Genomic DNA, 22487 nt, shown 5'->3' on the forward strand with positions numbered 1-22487 from the left:
GGTCAGCCTGTGCTGCAATCCTCACCCAGACCTTCATTGCCTTGTATATTGCAATCTCCTTTCTGATCTGTACTGATCCCAGCTCTCTAGAGCCAGTATGTGCTGAACATTACTGCCTGGCTTCTGACATGCACAAATTGTAACCACTTCATCTTCCATCCTCATGATTCTGCTTGCTCTGTTCATTTCACTGCCCAGTTCAAAATTGTAATTTTGGATCTTAAGTGTCTTCATGAACTTGCTGCTGTCAGACTCATGAGTGGACCTGGTTTTTCCCTATTCCTCCCCAAGCTACTCACACTTACTTAGCACTGTTTTCTTCTGGTATTTTACACTGTGACCATCACTCCACTCTTACTGTGAGAGCCTTTTCCTCTGCAATTCCTAGTATTTGGAACGACCTTTCTATATCTCACCCCCAAATCCGTTTCTTGTATCACATCTCTGCTGAAAACTTTTTTTTTTCCTTTTTCCTCTATGCTTGTGCTTCTTAATTACTCTCCTTCTGGCTAACTCTAATTTGTTAACTCTAATGTGATGTGAAATTCAGCCTATGTGAAAACACTATACAAAATAAGTGATGTGCTTCCAGAGAACAGGAGCTGGGCTGTGGAGCTGCTCATCTTTGTTCCTGTTGGAAATTACGGAACACAACAGCCAGTGTTTTAATAGTTGCTCCAGTGCTTTGCCTACTCTTTGGTACTGGTGTTGTGAGAGATCAGCTGACATAGCTGTTTTTAATCTAGATCTGAATTCTTATCTGACACATCAAGGCTTTCTTCCAAGTTGGCATCTTGTTTCCTGAAGCTTATGTAAGGAATGTGCCAGCAGGAACTCAATGCTGCTGAAGGCTGGGAGGAATGTGTCTCCCAGAGATCATCTGCATGAGAATGCAAAGGTGTGCATATGTGATACCTTGCAAACAAAGACTGATGGATAGCAAGGAAGCAATTAGATTTTCTCTATTGTAAACACATTGTTGTAAAATCACAATTTATTCTAACACTCAGTATAAGAATTGTGAAAGCTCACCAGTGCTCCAAGTCATTGTGGGGGACAGGGTAGTTGTCATAACTGCATAAGACATGAATTACACAGGTCTCCCTGGTTTAAAGCATTGCAAAGGAGAAGGGGAGGGATATGGATTGAAACAGTTAGCTGTGTGCATTGCCCCTGCCTAAGCCTTGCCCATATAGCTATAAGCTTGGTTTGATTAGCCCTTCCCACCTGTTAAAAGGTAGAGGTGGATGCTAGTGGTTTTTATGGGAGTCCACTTTGGTAGATATTGAGAGCTGAAATCACGGAGTGGCAGCTGAGGCCACTAAGAGCTGAAATCACAGGGTCTTGCCTCAGACCAAACCCACAGCGGACGGATGGCTGGCGTGATTAGCGGGCAGCCAGTAGGAGGAGGAGCAGCGGTGGACAGACAGTGCAACTGGTGTCCTGCTTGTAGGAGGAGCAGTGAACGGTGTGGATGTTGGACAGCGGGTAGGAGGACCAGCAGCAGATGGACAGCGTGACCGGCAGACGGACAGTAAGAGGAGCAGCGGACTGCGTGACTGGTGGATGGCTGGTAGGAGGAGCAGTGGATGACATGACTGGCAGATGGCTGTTAGGAGCAAGCAGAACGCTGGACCAGCACAAAGGTGGCATTGTCTCAGGTTCCGTGAGGGAATGCATTAGCGTGAGGTGTCAGTGCCCGCACGGACTGGACCAAGTTGTAAGTGGGGCATTTGAACTGGGTGTGGATTGGCTGTTTACTATATTGGACTGGTGAGTCTGAGAGGCCAAGGACATTGCTCAATGCATTTGGACTGGGACAGTTACTTGAGGACTGGTTATGAACTCTGGGTGTGGCGTTTTCCCAAGCTTATGCTAATCAACCTTTCTGCCTCTTATTAAATGTTCTTTTCTACAAGCAAGACTCTGTGCTTGCAAGTGGGGAAGCAATTCCTCTCTGAGGCGCCCTGGGGTGTGTGAATTTCCCAGGCTGCTGCGGGGGGCTTGAGCCAGTTCTGTGTGAGATGGATGAAAAGGAACCCCTAGATGTTGAACCCGGCCCTGGTTGCTGCCAACTCCTTCCAGCAGAAGGGTTACGCTTGTAATATTGCTTTATCCGGGTGACCATCCTGGAAAGGCGCAATAATGTAGGAAGAGTGGATGATGCCTGGAGCGGTAGTGAAGAGGATAACTGCATCCTTTTGGATCTTTTGGCTCAGTTAAGAACAGACCCTGGTTTTCTGTTTTCAGTTGCTCTCCTGCCAGACTTGAATGATGAACTGCATCTGATGAAGTGGGTCTTTGCCCACGAAAGCTTATGCTCCAAAATGTCTGTTAGTCTATAGGGTGCCACGGGACTTTTTATAGCTCCTGTAAGTATTCTCAGTTTTGTAGAGGTGTAAGGAACATATGATAGCTGGTTCTACTTCACTCTTAAGACTGCATAATTCTGTCCAGATTTTGGAATATTGGCAGGGCACGTCTCTTATTTAAAGATGTAAAAGTTTAAGCAGTTAACAGAAAAGGTTGATGTTTATCAGACTCAGTTAACAATTAAATTCTTCTGCGGGTCCAGTGCCTGGGGTCCCTTCCAGCTGCTGGCCCTGGGATGCCAAGCAACAGAGTCCCAGGCATGGCAGCAGGAGAGTGATAGCTGGATAACCTCAGTGGACTTATCAGTATGTTTCTTAAAGACCATCGTGGTGATAGGTTTGGGGGGAGTTGACGATGTTCTATTGTCTGGACGACTCTTTAGTCCCTCTGAATCCAAACTATGGGGCCAGCATCAGAATGGCAGTGAAGCACCACATAACATGTGGGGGTGCTGCAGCGCTCCCCACCCCCCTAGTTCCCAATTAATGTTTAACCAAATAGAATTTTAATAGGTTACTGTTTGTACGTGTGATTTACCCCTACCCACAGAGAGGAAGGAGGGGTACTCACGCATTTCACTCACTAATCTTGGTTGCCCTTGAGGAAGAAGAGACAATGATTTACAAAAGAGCATCTAATCTTTAGCAGGCCAAAGGTAAACTGTCTTAATAAGCTTTGGATAGAGGGCATAGAGCATGTCAGTTTTCAGGGTTCTGCAGTGTGCCAGATTAAACATGGTATAGTGGCTTTGGGGTTATTTTTCACAAGCTCATTCTTATAATTATCAGGTGCATTTACTGTCTTTTGCTCCCTTTTCACTCACCTCATTCTCTTTGCCCAGCAAGATTCCGTTGAGGGTGCGTGTTGCTGCATTGCTTTGTAACAGCTATATACTTGCATGCTCACTCCCATGGGCTTCTTAAACTTCAGCTGGTTGCTAGTCCCTGAGAGGATTTAAGCTGGTAGCTGTTTGTGGGCCAATATTAAATGGGTGGGTGAACTCAGTCCACTTTGTAGTAGATGTATGCACTCTGTATTGCCACTAGTGCAACTGATAGAATGGACCATGAAGCCTCAAGTCTCCCTTCCAGGTTGCAACTTATGCTATGCTTGTGTTCATACAAGTACAGGGCTTCAGTTTCCAGGCCTGTCCATCAATTGGGCACTTGTCACTGTGATTCAGTCACAGTAGTTTGTGTGAAAACATAGAAATAAATTACTTTAACCTTCAGTTTCTAATCGTAATGTTTCCTGTGAGAGGTCTGGTCTAACGTGGAATCCCATCTAAACTGGCTCCCTCTCACTCCTTCTGCAGGAGTAGCTGTCTTCATTTCTCCTCCCTTAGCCTCAACAAGTACAGAGAATGGCTGGAGTATTTGTTAGAATTTGCCCAGGATGGTGCCCCCATTCCAAATCAATATGATAAACATTTCCTGGAGTGTGACTACACTGGTTATATATTAGCTCTAAATGGTCATAAGAAATACTTCTACCTCTTCAAGCCTCACAGAGCAGGGGACAAAGGGGGAACCATGGGGTCATGTGAGGATTATGACCCCTTGCTACACTCCGGAGAAACCTGCGGAAAATCCTCCTGCAGTCCAGGATCCAGACAAGTTAAAAACAAGTTAAGCAAGTTGTCCTTATAGATGGAGCGTCTCTTAGAATGTTCCTTACAAAGGTTCTATATTCCATCATGGCCTGCATTAGACTGAAGGGATTTAAGATATTCTAACACTACAGACTTTTTAAGATGACAACCCTTTCCAGGAATAAACAGTCATGACAAATGGACAGTAGGTTTTTGAGGAATTCTCCTAGGCCCAGTGAGTAGAAGTATCTTCCTACATCTTTGACCTAGAAGTGAAAGATGAAATGTACTGAAGTTCTCTGCACCAAATTGTTCTTATATTGGAATGCTGTACTAAGACAAAAATAAGTCTATTTGCATTTAATGTCCTGCATACTGCATCACCTCTGGTCTGTCTCTTTTCTCAGTTGAAGAAAACCTGGGAGTTTGCAAGGTGACTCAGTTTGGACTTAACACAATAAGCCTGTTACATAGGTCACGTCACCCTCCCCCTTCCCAATGCTTAGCCCATAGCGCATGGCATGATAACGGGAAGACCCTATGGAATCTCTCAACCTCTATGACAAGTAAGTAAGTTGGGAGTGTGGTTGGGGAGGTCTCTCTCTTGTAGCAAACTGATAGCTGGTATTTACAGATGGTTGGGGCTAGTCGGCGATCGCATGTTAACATGCTCCTTGTGTAGTAGTTCCATGTGCAGCTTCACCAGCTAAGCCAAACACAGGGAAGGAGTGGGGTGGTAACACAGCCATAAATACTGTAAAAGGCGTTAAGCCAGCTAAATGTACAATGTACAATGTTTTTCAGATGCCTTTCTGCTTCTATCCATGTTTAGACTTTCTTAGTGCCATAACTAACTTATGTCCTCAGATTGATGGAATAAGCTGCTGGGAGCCTGTAGACCTGTAAAAGAAAACTTAAATACCTACTAGTGAATCAGCTTGAACACCCTTCAGACAACAACGGTACATCTCTAGTGCCATATTGACACTTCTTGGTATCAAGGAACTTAATTCTTTAATGATTGTTTTCTGAACTGTGTTACCCAAGAATGGCTAAAAACCCATGAACTGATCTTAAGCAGGAGATGGACTCTCTACTTTTTATGCTCTTTTGTTGAAGCTGGTCCTATAGTTGGCTTGGGCAATGAAGTAGCCTGGTTATTTTCTTATGGGTGTAGTTGTTCATTTTGGGTCTTGCATACCATAACAGTGTCGTAAACCCCCCTGGTTATACTCAAGAATCCAGATTTTATAAGAAAATTCTTGTCACTCTAAACGCATGTAAACAATCTCTCCAGGAGTGAGTTAGGCCCAGAAAGAGGGTTCACTAAAGTGGTCTGTTAATGTCTGTTCTGCTGTCAGAAATCAGTGTCAAACTTTAAGGCTTGAGACTAAAGGCCCCCGTGTTCCGTAGAGAAGAAATCTGGTTCCCTCACCCCTGCCAGTCTAGGAACTCAGGATAAGGTTACAGACATGACTTAAACCCTATTTTGAGGACTCCAGGGGTGATTAGTCTTTGTGCTTGTTTGCTACACTGGGGTGACTGGCCCTGTGCATAAGCACCTAATGATGTAAGTGTTGCAGTAACACTCCCTCATGAAACAGCCAGTTGGTAGTGTCACAGATTCCATTCCCTTATGAATCAAAGTTAACTTAGAACCAAGTTGCAGGAGGTCAAACCAGCTCCTTTGTTAGTGTGTGATTTTTTTGTTAGTACATTGTATTTGTAGGGAACAGCTACTCTTCCCTAGCCTGAGACACACCCCAACTGTTCTGAATGTATTTATTTAGCATGGGTAGCCCTGCTCCGATAGCTAGCTAATTGTATTAGTCTTTGGGTGCAGAAGAACACTATCATATGACCTCTCTCTGCTGCTTGGAATTTAATATCACTGCTTTCCTGATGCTGCAAGGCCATCAATCCAGAAAAATTTTTCTTACTGTTGCCCCTGATTTTCTTCATAATTAAGGAAATGCACTCAGCCATTCTCAGCTTGTGCGTGATACTTTTGTGAGCTAAGAGTGATGAAGTTTTCAGAGCTAATGTACTGCACTTCCAGAAACCTAAATCAAAGCTTTGTTAAACTCCTAGAAGCTGAAGCAAAACATCTTTACAACAGAGGGAAAGCCTAGAGTCCAAATACTGTACCTGACCTTCCTCCTTGACTGCATGCAGTACACATCAGCCTTGCAGTGACAGCTGACTCAGATCTGTATGATCAGTAAAAGCTTGCCAGGAACTAATACAATAATGCAGCCTGGGAGATTGAATTGAAAAGCCAGTAAATATTTTGCACTTTTGATGCTCTTGGGGGAGGGGGATAATTTATTTGGCAAATGTCTCTTTTGTTTTTGTATTTGTGACCAGGCACTGATAATGTCATTTTGTTTTAAGATTATTACAGATTCGCAACTGAAAAGCTATTTTACTGTGAGATGAGGTGGTGGCCTAGCATTTTACTATACGCCACACCACGCTGTCAATTTGTATGTGAATTAATTGTGAAAGTTCTATGGCTGGTAACTGCTTTTATTTTAGGGAATAATTCAGCAAATGCAATGGGTTAGGTATCTTCATTCCAGCAACAGGGCTGCTTGACCAAGGACAGCTCTAGCCAAAAGCAGCCTGCTATTTTAGCCAATGGACCTATTGTCCTCCTGAAGCCTGACAGCTATGGGATGTAGGAAAATCATGCAGCAACGGGGTTTAGAAACATTCCATCCTTGAGACAGAGAACACAGTGCCTTGGTATAAGTCAGCTCATAATCTAAGGTTTGCAACTAGTTCCACTTTGAAGCCAAAATAACTTCTATTCTATTTCAGGCTCATTGAAGGGAGCCAGGATTTTATATTATGGCTGTATATTGCTCCCCTCCTATATTTATTTATAGTGTAAAAAAATCTTTAGTAGCATTTCAGAAAGAAACCCACATTTTAGGTCAGAGCAGACAGTTTTTATTTTGAAAGAATTCAAGCTGTCATCCTTGGCTTCTTGTTTTACTAGCCATATTCCTACAGTCACAGGACATTCAGCCACCTCCTTCTCCCTCCTCCCACAATTACACCTTCTACATACATGCTGCTTAGAGCATAGAAGGAGCTTGAAATGACATTGTCTGGTGAGAAGCAGTTTTTATTTGCTTTTCCCTCACTCCTTCTCTAACGGCAAAGAGTGAGGAAGGGCAGAAATTTAAAGCAAAAATTTAAGTTCCAGTCAGGCTTTTTTCTTCATTCAGATTTTGGTGAAGTATTTGCGTGGGAAGGCTGTGAATATTAAACTCAGCTTGTAGGTGAAGAGTAGCTTAATTTGCATAAGATGGAGCCTGCCCCTAATAAGGGTTTAAATTGTTTTGACTCCTGGGAGTACACACAACATTTCAAACAGCAGATTTGCTCCCATGATGGCTGTGTTACCTATAAACAAAGAAAAAAAAAACTGACTATCCAATTATTTCCAATTAAAGAGTCAATCAGAAAATCGATCAATACAGGATCAAGGAGTTATTTTCCAACTCTTTCATTAACACTGGTCATTTATATCAAGACCTTAATCCTGTAATTGACTCCATGTTGGCAGAGCCTCGTTCAAGCCAGGGACATGCACCTGCACAAATTCACTTGAAACTGGAGGCTTAAAAGCCATACATCCATATAAAGTATCTGTATCTGTCAACTACAAAGGTACTTATGCTGACTGCTATGGTTCTACCAAACTGACTTGTCTTCAGTTGGAATCTCTAAACCCAGCCCGAGGAAGTTAGAACGCAGAGCTGATAGCTGAAACAATACTCAGTTTTAATGCTTAGTCATCCAAGTTTAATTTGCTCAGTAGACAAAGGCTGTATTTATCGAGCCAAAAACCAGAGCCTGCCCCGAATTCACAGCTGGTGCTATTGCTCAGGGTCTCATGAGAAAGCTGTAACCTCTACCATTGAGTAAGGGAAGATAACACACTCACCACACACACTCATTTATGAAGCACATGCAGCTCTTTTACATTTCAAGTGTAGTTCACACAGCCCTCTTTGCTCCCCTGTCTCAATCTCCACCTACCGGAGAGCAGGGAGAAAGCAGGGGTTTGGGGATCTCTACCTTGCAGCCAAGTAATGGGCCAGGGGCTTCTACCCAAGGGGAAAAGGGTTCAGGGCTTCAGCTGCTGGAGGAATTCCTGCTGGGGGCTTAGGAGTGGGGCTGAAGCCATGCGCCTTCGCAGATTTGATCCAGCTCTTGAAGTGTTGGAATTTGTCATATTCGTGACTTGGAGAGTCAGTAAGTTGGGCCACCCATGTACAGACATATGACGAAGTCAGTGCCATTAGCAAGGCAGAGCAGTCCTCTAAAAAGCAACAGCTACACGTTCAGCAGTACACAGGCACTGCCTTACTGTAGGATTTGCTTCGCCTACCACAATTTCTACACTCAAATTGGTTCAAATATTGGTTTTTCTAAATTAAATTAGTTTTAAAGATTGTTCTTCTTTATTGCTGTAGGAGCATGGAGTTACTTCCGCCATGGGCAGGACTGATATCTCTTGGCACTAACTTGGCTGCCACAGCAGTACGGAGAAAGCACAGTTGAGTGGCTAAAGCAAAGAGTACTGAGTTCAGTTTTGACTAATGCTGAGGAAGCCATAATTTGCTTATCCAAGAGGTGCGGCCTCTCTTGTTTACACAGCACCATTTGGAGTTACACACACTCTACCATAACCTGAAATAGCTGTTTCAACAGATTACTCTGTATTTTCTTAAATATTCTCCTGCAACAGGCTGGTTGGATTGTCCTTAATACACAGGGTAAGTCTAGCTGACTATAAATATTTCCCACAGCCATCCCAACATTATCTAGAGACGTTCAAACTCTTCCAGACCCAATATCTGTTGTTTTGAACTCATCAGCATCCAGTTCCCACAGCTAAGCAGGACTCATGATACTACGGACAAATATAGGATGTAGCAGTTCTCTAAGTTGCATTCACTGTCCCAAATATTATTTCCTTTGACTCACCAGAAGCATCATATATTGGTGCAAATTCAACAAGATCACATCCCACTATATTTAGTCCTTTGCAACCACGAATAATCTCCAAAGCCTGTGGAAGGTAACAAAGGGCTAGTTAGTAGGTATCCAAATTGTCAACTTTGAAAACATTCTATTTAAATTGCCAAGGTGATGTGTTCATTTTTAAACCCACTTGAAGTGAAATCTGTGAAGATATAGTTTGTACAATTCCCATCCAAGATCACTGCTATAACCTTGTGCTCTGTTTTAGCTGAACAGGAATAAGCAGGATTAGACAGAGGATTAGACATACTAGTACTGAGAGCCCATCAAACTGCTGTCTGCTCTATCTCCCTTAGCAGTGGATTTTTGTAGAAGGGATGGATGAATGCCAATCTACCTCCATATTGTAGGTAGGACACAATAGGAGTCCTCAATGATTTTATGCCTGATATGTCAGTTTTCTTTTTAAAGACTTCTAATACCCTTTTAGATCCTTGACCCTTTGATTTCTGGGGTCAGAATATGTAAGCCCCGTGACTGCCTTTAAAGCAGGGTTTCCCAACCTATGGGTCAGGACCCAAACATGGGTTGTGATTACAATTCAAAAGGGTCTGCAGCTGAGTGGGGCTGGGCTGGGCAGGGCAGGGTAGCTCCACAGGTGGCTATTAAGAAGCCATTCACATTCCTGAAGTGGTTCTCAAGTTCTTAATTAATAACAGAGAGAAAGACTTGCTAGTCTATATACTATCAAAACAAAAAAGCCGTAAAGTAGCACTTTGAAGACTAACACAATAATTTATTAGGTGAGCTTTCATGGAACAGACCCACCTCTTCAGACCATAGCCATACCAGAACAGACTCAATATTTAAGGCATAGAGAATCAGTAATCAAGGTTAACAGATCAGAAAAAAAATTATTAAGAGGACAAATCAGAGAGTAGAGGGTGTGGGGAGGGAGACAAGAATTAGATTGAGCCAAGTATGCAAAAGAGCCCCTATAATAACCCAGAAAATTCACATCCTGGTTCAAACCATGTGTTAATGTGTCAAATTTGAATACAAAAGAGAGTTCAGCAGCCTCAGTTCAGTGCTGTAACACAGCCAGCTTCCAGCTGCAGGGGTCCCTGTGCTTCCCCCAGCTCCCTGCAGCCTGTGGCTACATCTACACTAGCCCCAAACTTTGAAATGGCCACGCAAATGGCCATTTCGAAGTTTACTAATGAAGCGCTGAAATGCATATTCAGTGCTTCATTAGCATGCGGGCGGCTGTGGCGCTTCAGAATTGATGAGGCTCGCGGCCGCGTGGCTCGTCCAGACGGGGCTCCTTTTTGAAAGGACTCCGACTACTTTGAAGTCCCCTTACTCCCATCTGCTCATGGGAATAAGAGGACTTGGAAGTAGACGGGGTCCTTTCAAAAAGGAGCCCCGTCGGGACGAGCCGCGCGGCCGCGAGCCGCATCAATTTCGAAGTGCTGCGGCTGCCCGCATGGTAATGAGGCGCTGAATATGCATTTCAGTGCTTCATTAGTAAACTTCGAAATGGCCATTTGCGTGGCCATTTCGAAGTTTGGGGCTAGTGTAGACATGGCCTGTGAGTGACTAGTAGCCCCTGACTTTGACTCTCCTAGCCACTTGCTGCCCCTGAGTGTGACTCCCCAAGTCCCCTCTAGACCCCTCCAGCCTCTGAGTGTGACTCCCCTAGCCTCTAGCAGCCCCAGAGTGTGACTCCCCTAACCCCTGAGTGAGACACCCTTAGCCACCTTCAGCCCGAGTGACTCCTAGCCTCTGAGTGTGACTCCCCTGGCCCCTGGTTGTGGGGTTTAAGCCATGGGGAGCAGTTTGGGGATGAGTGTCTTTCCACCACAGCTCTCACTAACTACAGTAAATGTAGTGTTGTTATTTTATTAATATATTTCCCCTTTTCTATGAAATAACTTATGAATCTATAAACATGAAGGGACACAACTCTATATTCTTGCCTCAGGTGCAAAATTAGCTGGTTACAGCTCTGCTCTCCTCTGTCTGCCCCCCATTTTTGAATTGCCTTGGGTCACCAAGCCTTCCTGAATTGTCAAAAGGGGTCCCCGTCTGGAAAAGGTTGGGAATCACTGCTTTCAAGGGAGCCAGATTTCTCCTATTTCTCTTCTGCATGTTCAGAAATAAAGTCTGAGCCTCTCCTTACCTGAGCAGGGGTGAGACCAGCAATTTCAGGAGCACCTGTGCCAGGGTCATATGCAGGGTCTAATGCATCAATATCAAAGCTGATGTAAATGGGCTTGGCTCCCATCTGCTGTCTCACCTCCCCCATCAGTGGTACCAATGACTTCAACCAGCAGTTTTCCGCCGGGACGATACGGAAACCCTGTTGGAGCACGAGGGGGGAAAATGTTTGGCTTCCACTGTCTGAAACATGCTGCTGGGGAAAGGAAAGTGGTGGAGAAAGCAATGATCCAGTGTACTGTGGATGAAAACAGCTCCCAAGCAGTGATTTCCCTACATACCTCCTTAACTCCCCCTTCATCTTCACCCCCACCACCAGTTACATGCAATGTTGCCAGTTAAATCATTTTTCAACTAGATCTAGTTGTTTGAAATGTTGTAGTAGGAGTAGTAAGCCTCTTCCTCTCTTACATCGTGGAGCATATGCCATTGACAGCCATTTGCCCGTGTCCCCTGTCCTGATCAACCTTTTCCAGTTCTGACCAGGTGTATCCCATCTTTTCTGTGTCTGCCTTCAGATCTCTATGCCACATGTTTCTTGGGCAGCCTCTTTTCCTTTTTCCTTGTGGGTTCCAACTTAAGGCGTGCCTTGTGAGGTTGGTGGTTGCTTTTCTGAGGGTACAGTAGTCCTTGAGTTACGTGAGGGTTCCGTTTCCGCCCCCCCCCCCGTCACCACATAACTCGAATTTTGCTTAAATTGGGGGGGGAGGCTTTTTTCCCTGGCAGAACGCGTGTTCTGCAGCCAGTGAAGCAGCAGGAGCACCTGGAGCTCCTTTTGAAATGTAAATCCTGGGGTTTGGGGGGCGGGGACAGTTGGGGTAGGTTAGGGCTGCAGGGGGAGCAAGGGGTAAAGTTGAGCTGCAGCCGTACCGGGGGGGGGGAGTTGAACTGGGGCAGGGGGTTGAACTAAAGCCATGCACAGGGGTGGTGAGCTGGAGCCGTGCTCGGGTGGTGAGTTGGGCCACGAGGGTGTTAAGCCGGAGTTCGCATGTGGAGTGAGGGTGGGGGGTTTGAGCTAGAGCTGTGCTCAGATGGTGAGTGGGGCTTGGAGGGGGTTGAACTGGAGCCGGGGAGAGCAGGATTTTGAGTTGCACTTAACTCACTTTAATGTGAGTTAAGAACAACCCAAAATCGCACCTTTCAAGGGTTTATTGTATGTCCAATCCATCGCCATCTTCTCTTCCTGATCTCTTCTTCGGCAGGAAGTTGGTGAGTCAATTGTCACAGGTCTTGGTTGTCAAAGATGAACAAGGAGAAATGTGCTGAAGTTACAGAGGGAGAAGTGTAGGTTGGATAATAGGAAAAATATTTCACCAGCAGGGTAGTGAAGCACAGAAATGCATTGTCTAGAGAGGTGGTGGAATCTCCGTCCCTAGAGGTTTTTAAGTCCCAGCTTGACAAAGGCCAGCTGGGATGATTTAGTTGGGGTTAATCCTGCTTGAAGCAGGGGGCTGGACTCGATGACCTCTTGAAGTCCCTTCCAGCTTTAGGATTCTATAATGACGCTCTCAGTTGAAGAGATTGGACTGGGATAAGTGTTCCATGCAATGGCATCATTTAACGAATTCCATATTTTTGCCTTCCGCCTTTACACAAACCAGCCCTCTTGGAAGAATGACATTTTTTTTCCCAGCACTGCAACCAATGGCTGTTTTGGCCCTGTCTGCATAGGCAGGACCCAGCAGGCTGGCAAAGAGTAGAGAAGGATTTTGAAGCAGTATACGATACCTTGTCCTGGTTGTATCTGAAGGGATCCAGGGTGTAGGAGGACCCTCTGATTCCGATCTGAACCACACGTTTGCAGTCCAGCAGCCCCTCGTCCACACAGCGTCGGAAGGGCGTCCCGTGGCAGATCTTCTCCCCGAGCGCTTCATCTCCTGTGTCAGTGTGAGCATCCACGTGCACCAGTCCCACGGGACCATGCCTAGTTAGGACAGGGCAAACACAAACATGACTTCAGCTCCAGGCCTGTGATTCCATCCAGTGGTGCTGACAGCTGCTACAGGCCCAGGGGCAAAGTCAGAGGGGAGCCTGGCTCTTGCCCCCCCGGAAGGGGTAGGGCCACAGGTAGAAGAAGGGCTTAGGGCAGTTAGCCTGGGCCCTCCCTACACTTCCTCAGAGCAGCAGCTCAGCACTCCATAGCATTTGAAAGGGGCCAGAAGCTCTGGCTTTCAGAGCTGCTATTTCAGCAGCAGCAGCAGCTGGAGCTCTGGGCCCCTTTGAAATGCCAGACCCTGGGGAAACTGCCTCCTTTGTCCCCCACCCTCCTGTTCAGCCAGCCTGCTCCTATCCATTTGCACCACTTTCCTATCCCAGCTCACAGTCTTATCCCACACATTGAACCCCTGATATTTGACACGACCTCTTAGGAGCCCCCACAAAATCTAATAGCCACAAGAGTTAATGTGGGCCTGGTGCCACAGCCCCGCACAGCTCTGGAAAAGGGAGGCTTCTTTGCCACTCAGGTAAGCTATGGAGTGGTGGCAAAGGAGCTATTTTCAACCTCTTTTGTGCCCCCAAACCTTCAATCTCTGCAGCAACCCTCCCTTGTACAGGCGCTTAATACTCCCTTAATACACTACCCCTGCAGGTCCTGTGACAGGCAGTGTGGAGCTGCTCTGGCCCTTAAACACCCTCGTCTGCTGAGCCATCTCTCTGACGAGGTTCACTGAAGCCCCTGCAATCAGGTTCCCCGGGCCTGTGCAGTAACCAGGAGCTGGCTGGGTCGTGTCAGTGGCCAGCAGCAGCTTGGAGTTCTCAACTACCTTTCTATGGGCAGGAAAGGACAAGCTGCTCCTAGTCACAGAGGAGGGAAGAGATGATCTCTGCAAGGACATGGGCCACGTCATCCCAACCTTCCAAAATGCCACCCTCCCCAACCCACCCCATGGCTGGAAGCAGCTCCTGTCCCTTCCCCCTGCACAGCACTGAAAGACTGCTACTGGCCCTGTCCTTATGTGAACCCTCTCAGAAACTGGGGGAGGAGGAGGCCTTTAGCTCTACATGCCCCTGACATATTGCCTCAGGGAGATGCAGCAGCTGGTACTAAGAGAGGCGGGCCCATTCCAGGGGCGTAGCCAGACATGAAGCATGGAGAGCACTGGGCAGAGAGGATTGGTCAGGTCTGTCAGCCACACCTATCCTAGTGTGCGTGTGTGTCCTCTCCTCATGCAATTCTTAAAGATAAGAAAGTATTTAAAAATACTCCAGTTACACAGTATTTCTCTTTAACAGGGGCTTCATGAACTTCAGGTTAATCTGAATGTCCATACTACATAGTTCTGACGCATTGCCACTGAACTCGTTTGAATCTGAGCAATTTTACCAAGTGGCCCATATTCAGAACAGGGAAATATGGTCACCCTCTCGCACACCACTTCACTCTATTGCAAAGCCAGAAACAGTGCACAGACTCAAGATGCAAGTTGGAATCAGCACAAACAGACTCTGGATCAATGAACAGAGCAAACAGGAAGGCTGCCAGCATCTAGCTATTGGTTGACAGATACTTCGGCAGCCAGGCTCTCTTGCTATATGATTCTCCAATCCTGGAATCCCAAATTTAGGAGAAGCCATTTTAAAAGGTGGAAAGAATAGCAGGAAGATAGGATGGCTCTATCAGGAGATCTTCAATGAGCTGAAAATTAAACCGAGAAAAAAAAGAGAGTGGAAAGATAGGGAAATTGCTGATAATGGAGACTATAAAAAATAACACAAACACGTAGGGACAAAAATCAGAAAGACACACACGCTATGTCATTGAGACTTCAGTGGAATTTGGGAAGGTAGAATGTTATTACCCAAATTGGAATCAAGTCAGGACACACAATTGCCGGGCACCTTTGATGACCACAAGCAGGTCTGGAACACAGGATTAAATTTTACGTGAAAGACCACATGGGGTGTTTGATTCCTTCCTGACTTAAAGGGAAGACCACACCATATGGCGACACCTGCATCACAGCATTCTCTCCTTTCTACCTAACTTTATGATTTGGGTCCAACGCTGCTTAGATGTGAGAACTGAAGAGCTCACAGTACAAGTGTTAGAGTGCCAGATCATAAAGAAAAGTCTGAGCCTTCAAGGGCCATAAAAGACAATCAGAAGAGGTTCTATGAAAACATGAATAGGGTGGGAAAGATAAAGGAAAATGTAGTTTCTCCATTTAACAGAGAAGGAGAGAAAGCTAATTGTTCATGATATTAAAAGGCTGAGTTGTGTAATGCCTGTTTTGGTGTCCATCTTCACTAAAAAGGTAAATTGTCATGCAATACTTGACACAATCAATGTTAAGAACAATGGGAAAGGAATGCAAGCCGAAGTAGGGGAAGAATAGTTGAATGCATCTAACTTAAATAAATATTTTTTAAGTCAGCAGGACTGATAAATTCATTTTCAGGTCCTTAAGGAACTAGCTGGAGCAGTCTCAGAACTGTTCAGGATTATGTCTGAGCACCACGGAAGACAGGTAAAGTCCCAGAGGGCTGGAGAAAGGCAAACATAAGGGCTGTATCAACAGTTGCATTCTTCTTTCGAAAAGGCACGCAAATGAGGGAAATTGAAAATGCAATGAGGTGCAGATATAAGTACCTGGCACCTCATTTTCATATTCTTTGAAAGTGCTTCTTTTGAAAGAAGAAAAGCAGTGTAGACACTGTGCTTGCGAAAGTAAACCCCATCTTTCAAAAAAACCCACCTTTTTATGGGAAGAAGGATTCTTTCTAAGATGGGGTTTACTTTTGAAAGAGCAGTGTCTACACTGCTTTTCTTCTTTCAAAAGAAGAATATGCAAATGAGGTGCCAGATATGTAAATCTGCACCTCATTTGCATTTTTGATTTCCCTTGGTTGCATGCCTCTTTCGAAAGAAGAATGCAAGTGTAGACGCAGCCTTTGGGAATAAAGAGGACAAAGGGAACTGTAGAGTGGACAACCTAACTTCAATGTGTGGAAGAATCTGGTGTGTGTGTGTAGATAGAGATATAGATAGATAGTAAAGTAAATCTGTAAGCACCTACAATATGGTAGGGTTATAAAGAACACCCAGGGGAGCACAATTTCTACTTGACAAATCCAATCCCACTGAATTTCCTTCTTCGACAGGATTACTGGTTTAGTAGGTTGCGGGGAAGCTGTAGATGTGACGCATGTTGATTTCAGCAAGTCTTTGGACAACTGTCAGGGATAGTCTGGTGTGACTGGTTCTGCCACAGTACACTCTTGAGGTCCCTTCCAGCTTTACATTTCTATGTGTCTGTGCCCAGTAGAACACAGACTTCACAACTCAAAAGAGAATCACTTCTATCACCACAAGGTGTCAGTTTTTTTACACATGCTACACTTTCAGATTTTAAAACTTACTTTTCTACCACTGCCTGCAAGATTGGGTATGTTATTGTGTGATCGCCACCTGCAATGGGACAGAGAACAGAGAAGACACCATGAAATAAGAACAGGCAAGCACTGGTCAAATACATCCATACTGCATCTCTCCTCTCATAGGGAAACACATCAGCACTTACAAAGAGAGAGATCGTCCTTTGGAAGTGATGGACTTTATTCATCCAATTCGTTTAATTCATCCCTGCAGCTCCAAACTGGTGGCAAAAAATAAGAGAAGCTGCCTCTTTTAATACTAAAAGCCCTCAAAAATCCAACCAGCTTCCATTCTCTTGCTGCAGCTAGAACACAAGGCCAGTTAATAAATGCAGACAACAGGGACATGGATGGATATACAGGAGATGCTTCATCCATTGCTTGTGGCTTCCTCTGGGGTGTGTCACAGCAGGGATTTAATAACCCACCACAGTTGGGGAGTGGAATAACACTATGTCATTGAGATGTCAGTGGAATTTGGGAAAGTAGAATGTTATTACCCAAACTGGAATCAAGTCAGGACACACACAATTGCCGGATACCTTTGATGACCACAAGCAGGTCTGGAACATGGTTTTAAATTTTACCTGAAAGACCATATGGGCTGTTTGGTTCCTTCCTGACTTAAAGGGAAGACCACTCCATATTGCGACACCTGCATCACAGCATTCTCCCCCTTCTACCTAACTTTATGATTTGGGTCCAACGCTGCTTAGATGTGAGAACTGAAGATCTCACAGTACAAGTGTTAGCGTGCCAGATCATAAAGGAAAGTCTGAGCCTTCCTGATTGTGATACCTTACCTCCTACTTTGGTAAAGGGGGTGATGGGAGATCTGTGAATGAGTGGATTTCACTAGTGGGAAGAATGCTGCAGCAGCAGTTTGAAGTGAGGGATCCCAGCTGTGTGTTACAAATACAGCCAGCATATATTCCTAAATATGGACTCAGGACAATTAAGTAGACTGAAAATGAATTGTAATCCATCCCCTGATTGCACATCTTCACAATAGTGAAGTGAGTTTTGGATTGCAAAGTCACAGGTGTCCTAATGTAAAACAGGAAGTGCGGGCGCATATACAAAAATACAAGTTCAGATAGTTTTCTGCCATGAAATAAAAACCTTGTGTGAGGTTTGATTCAGTATAAAACACTTTTGTCATGGGTATAAACTGCTCGTTTAAGATGCTACTGAACAAGCTAAAATATATATTTAAGATCATATTTGGATGCTTACTTTTTAATTTAAATTAAGTGGACATCTTCTCTAATCTCAGTCTTCATTTCTTACACAGCATAAATAGATCATCCAGCCCAGGCATCGTGGATGAGATGTCTGTCACGTTCTGTGGTTTAACACAGACTCTTGCACAAAGGTTACAATACTATGCACTGTTTACAATGTTCTGTTATTTTAGATTAAGTAGTGCTGGCAGAAGAGGGCACATTGGAGTCAATGAATATAAATACTTTGCCATCATTAAGGAGACATTGGTGCAAGGTATATTAAACCTCACCAGCAAGAAGAGGAAGCCACTTGCCTGGAAACTTACCTCTGTGATATAGAAAAAGTATATCAATTTCAAAAAACCAGTGTCTTCCATTAAAATCCAAATCAGAAACCAACATTATTTATATTCCTTCTTTCCTTATTCAGAAACACTTTTTTTAGCAAGGCAGCATTTCAGGACACAACCTTCCATGACCTCTGGAGCAAACTCGCATTTTTGTTGGTTTGATTAGCTACCTACCTTCACAAACAGATGTGACAGAGAGCTTGGTGTCTAATAGAGCATGAGGATGGGCATCCAGACTAGGTGGCTGGGCCCAGTGTGTACTGATCAATAGCTCTGTCTCTCATTCGTGGTCAGTTTCAAGTGGAGTGCCCCAGGGATCAGTTCTAGGGCCAGTATTGTTCAACATCTTTATTAATAACCTGGATGAGGGGATGGATTGCACCCTCAGCAAATTTGCGGATGACGCTAAGCTGGGGGAGAGGTAGACACATTGGAAGATAGGGATAAAGTCCAGAAGTCCAGAGTGACCTAAATAAATGGGAGGGTTGGGCCAAAATAAATCTGATGAGGTTACAAGCTGGGGACTGACTGGCTAAGTAGCAGTGCAGCAGAAAAGGACTTGGGGATTACGGTGGATGAGAGCTGGATATGAGGCAACTGTGTGCCCTTGTAGCCAAGAACGCTAATGGCATATTGGGGTGCAGTAGGAGGAGCATTTCAAGCAGATCTGAAAAAGTTATTATTCCCATCTATTTGGCACTGGTGAGGCCATATCTGGAGTACTGTTTCCAGATCTGGACCCCCCAGTATAGAAGAGATGTGGCTCTATTGGAGCAGGTCCAGCAGAGGGCAAAGAAAATGATTAGTGTTTGGAGAAAATGACCTATAAGGACAAGCTGAGGGATTTGGGCTTATTTAGTTTGCAGAAAAGAGTGAAGGGAGATTTGATAATAGCCTTCAACTTCCTGAAGGGGAGCTCTAAAGAGGATGGAGAGAGGCTGTTCTGAGTATTGACAGATGGCAGAACAAGGAGCAATTGTCTCAAGTTACAAAGGGAAAGGTGTACGTTGGATATTAGGGTTTCACCAGAAGGGTGGTGAAGCGCTGGAATATGTTACCTAGAAAGGTGGTGAAAACTCCATCCCTAGAGATTTTTAAGTCCCAGCTTGACAACGTCCTGCCTGGGATGATTTAGTTGGGGTTGTTCCTGCTTTGGGCAGGAAGCTGGACTCAGTGACCTCCTGAGGTCCATTCCAGCCCCAGCATTCTGAGAGTTCTTGATTCTCTTCAGAGCTCTGACATGACTTGGTGGCTGAGCTGAGGCCAGGCATTTAGGATATGTCCATATTGCTAGACACCTAATTACAAAACCAGCCTTTCCTCTGGCTTACCCATGCCACCACCTAAGCTGCAATTTCCACAGTGCTAATTTTGCAGGATCTCTCTCCTGTATTTATTAGGTCTGGGAGATTTTCAGAGGCAGGCAGCACATTGCAATTCTAGTTCCCGTCAACAGGGGCTGTGGCTGCTCAGCCACCCTGAAAATCCTGCCCTTTGTGTCTCTGTGCCAAAGCTCCCCATCTATGAAATACAAACACTTTTTTGCCAAGAATTTTGTGTGCCCACAAGCACAATCTGTGGGGAAGCACAAAGCAGTATTATTTGAAAAGAAATATTTTCAGACCCGGAAAAGGAGAAATGTCTGTGCAAAATGTCCTGATCACGAGAAACATCTGAGGGCTTAAGTAGAAAGCTTAGACATTTATATCTATATAGTTACACCCCTAAAATTTTGTGTGCATGCTTCTGGGAATACGTGGCAGCAAGCTGTAGGTTTAGACCCGAAATCCAATAAACACACATGGAAAATCAATCATCCTGCAAATAAGCTGACAGCCACCCTCTTTGGAAATGTGAATCTATCCAGCACAGGTAAATTCTGGGGCAATCTTGGGGGACCTGGAGGTCTGATAAACAGTAATATCCCACCACCTCAAGCCATCATCAACCAGTAACCAGGGTAATATTTTGGATTACTAATAACTGGGTCTTTTTTTCCCCTCATCCACATGCAAAAATCTTAATACTTTTCCTGCTACACTTTCCTAAATCAAAGAAGTAGCTGAAGGAGAGGGAAATATTTCTGTGGGTAGGAGGAGAGAGTAGCTCTGCTGAATCCCCAATACCCTGTCAATAAATTAGTCTGTGTCTGTTGTGGGGTAGCAGGAGGAGATGGCTATGATGGATCCAGCTATCTTTCTGGGTCCCCACTTAATAAAACAGTGTTTTAACAACAAGGCATGAGAATGGGGCCAGCTCTGGGCTCCTTACCCAGCGTGAGGGGAATGCAGCCGGCTGCCACAATCTTCTGATAGGCTTCTCGGATTTGCCGGCAGCTGTCCCGCAGGTTGAAGAGGTTCACGTTCACATCACCAATGTCAGCCACCCTAAGGGAATGGAAAGGTGCTGCCCCAGTGCTGGGGTTATAGGTCCTCACCATGACAGACTCAGCTCGAATGTGGCGAGGGCCGAACCTGGAAGGGAAAGAAGTTAATGCTTTGTTATCTAGTCTGGTCTGAGATGGAAACTTGCATAGACCCTAGGGATTCTGAACATGTGGCTGGTTGGGCACAAACTCCTCATAGATACTTAAGAGTTGAAGGTTGCTCCACATCTCACTTGAAGGACCATTGGAACACAAGGGGACCATTTATACTGTGATAGCCTACTTCAGGTATAGGAACATGGCCTAATGGCTTCAACAGCTGGTTAATCTGTAAAGCCACACAGAAAGCTTACTGCAAATCTAGAGGGCATGCGAAGAATTTCACATGGGGCTAGGATCCTGGGTGGCCAATTTGAGAGGACTTACAGGAACCTGCATTTCAGAAATGCTGAACACCAACTTTTTAAATTTATCCCCCTTGAAAGTGTCTCAAGTTAGATACAATAAATTACCGGGTGCTTTTGAAACTCTTTGTTATTCCTTGTGTATAAAGTGGAAGTTAAATCCCAGTGCAGAAAATAGAAAGGTGCAAGATCTCTGTCAAATGATGTGTAGCAATACAATTAAGAAGGAAAAAAACACAATTTGGATAATAGCTAGCCAAAAACTCCAAAAGGAATAGCAACATTTTAAAGTACATCAGAAGCAGGAAGGCAGCTAAACAAACTCTCTCACAGAGCCTTAAGCAGGTGCCGGGGAAGTGTGGCGGAGCTAGAAGAGGACAGGAGTTTGGAGGGGGTGGGGATTGGGCACTGGGCATTCTGGGAACCACCAAAAGTTCTGTAAACCTGCTGATCTCTGGAATAAAAATGGAGCTCCATTCTACAGGGCAGTCCTGCAGCTTTCACAGCTAAAGGCGACAGATGCCTGTGGATTCTTTGGGGTGCAGGGAGCTCCCCCCCGAAGGAACAGGGAAGAGGCATGAGAGGGCACCCCACTTAGCAATTAAACTTTTGGTGGGACGCAGGGGGTGGGTGCCGCATGAGTCACTTTTGTTCACAGGACTGAGACCCCTAATTACCTTTTGGAGGAGGGGCTCTGTTCAACAGACTTAATTTCTCCCGCAGAGTGAGTGAGAGGGTTACTAGGCAGCAGGCCCCCTACTGAGCTGCCCCTTACCTTGCACCTGGGCGGTTGGAGGTGCCAATGTCCAGCGGCACTCCGACAAAAGCAGCATCCAGTCCCTGTGCGGATGACTGAACTGGGAGCCTCATCATGGAGCAGACTCCCACGGGCCTGGCCACAAACTGAGCACTCGGAGGAACATTGAAGCCGGAACCGGAGAGATAGCGGCGGGGGACGCAGCCCCCGGACAGCGCTGCTCCTTCGGAGCCCGGCAGGGAGCTGGCTGCCGTAGGGGAAGCAGAAGCCCGTACATGCGCGCTGGCTGTGGGGCTGCGGCTCAGTAGCGGTGCCAGGAACTGCTGGGCTGCCAGGAAAGTGCCAAAGAACTTCCGCCGGAGGAGCGGGCTGCTGCCCCGCCAGAAGAGGTGCTCCATCCCAAACCCGACACCCCTGGCACAGCTCACCCTGCAGAGTCAGCGCCCAGAGTACACACGGACTCAACCCACCCCCACTTGCTCTCCACCACCAGTAGGATCAAAGTACAGCGCCAAACCCCCTCTGTTCTTCCAGTTGCATAGCAAAGACATCGCCCCTTTAACTTACTCCTCCTTCCCGTTCCCTTCCCCCCTCTGCACTCTTTCCCGGCCTTATATTGTGGGAAATGGAGTCATTTGTCCACTCAGCCAAGGAAAAGGAATAATGGATGTCTGTGCAGTTTGCAGATAATTGCAGCCAGGTTTACTTGCAGCTGCACCGGCCAGGTTTCTAAACAAAGCAGACCTCCAGTCCTGCGGGCTGCACCTCCACATCATTAAAGGGAAAAGCAGGCACAACCAAAA

General features: G+C 45.5%; 2 protein-coding genes and 1 long non-coding RNA gene across 8 annotated transcripts in view; 2 read left to right on the forward strand and 1 right to left on the reverse strand.

The window, feature by feature from the left end:
- KIF17 (kinesin family member 17) overlaps nucleotides 1-22487 on the forward strand; it is a 94514-nt gene that overhangs the window by 1759 nt on the left and 70268 nt on the right. The gene's annotated exons all lie outside the window — the stretch shown is intronic.
- Nucleotides 1500-18315, forward strand: LOC142001045 (uncharacterized). Of its 3 annotated transcripts, none has more exons than XR_012642376.1 (3): nucleotides 1500-2372; nucleotides 4372-4530; nucleotides 17979-18315. It is a non-coding gene; the product is annotated as an uncharacterized LOC142001045 (long non-coding RNA). The 3 variants fall into 3 exon arrangements; XR_012642377.1 differs by lacking the exon at nucleotides 17979-18315 and adding an exon at nucleotides 6056-6400; XR_012642378.1 differs by lacking the exon at nucleotides 17979-18315 and adding an exon at nucleotides 4832-4923.
- On the reverse strand, nucleotides 6904-22193 carry LOC142001044 (agmatinase, mitochondrial-like). 4 transcript variants are annotated; one of them, XM_074975892.1, is made up of 7 exons: nucleotides 21703-22193; nucleotides 20409-20611; nucleotides 16547-16595; nucleotides 12914-13109; nucleotides 11148-11378; nucleotides 8969-9053; nucleotides 6904-7378 (listed from the first exon to the last, which is right to left on the reverse strand). In XM_074975892.1, exons 1-7 carry the CDS (start codon nucleotides 22080-22082, stop codon nucleotides 7305-7307), a joined length of 1218 nt encoding a protein of 405 aa, XP_074831993.1. In that variant the 5' UTR covers nucleotides 22083-22193; the 3' UTR covers nucleotides 6904-7304. The 4 variants fall into 4 exon arrangements, with proteins under 4 accessions (XP_074831993.1, XP_074831992.1, XP_074831994.1 ...); XM_074975891.1 differs by having other exon boundaries at nucleotides 11148-11381; XM_074975893.1 differs by having other exon boundaries at nucleotides 11148-11327; nucleotides 21703-22192.

Source organism: Carettochelys insculpta, chromosome 23, assembly GCF_033958435.1.
Source record: "Carettochelys insculpta isolate YL-2023 chromosome 23, ASM3395843v1, whole genome shotgun sequence".
Taxonomy (NCBI): domain Eukaryota; kingdom Metazoa; phylum Chordata; order Testudines; family Carettochelyidae; genus Carettochelys; species Carettochelys insculpta.

Excerpts from the sequence above, each read along its gene's own strand:
- LOC142001044 (XM_074975891.1), bottom strand. The coding sequence starts at position 22,082 with ATGGAGCACCTCTTCTGGCGGGGCAGCAGCCCGCTCCTCCGGCGGAAG. Across the intron at positions 16,596-20,408 it reads CTGCATTCCCCTCACGCTGG|GTGGCGATCACACAATAACA; the intron begins GTAAGGAGCCCA and ends GTCCCATTGCAG. Across the intron at positions 11,382-12,913 it reads TCAGATACAACCAGGACAAG|CAGCATGTTTCAGACAGTGG; the intron begins GTATCGTATACT and ends TCCTTTCCCCAG.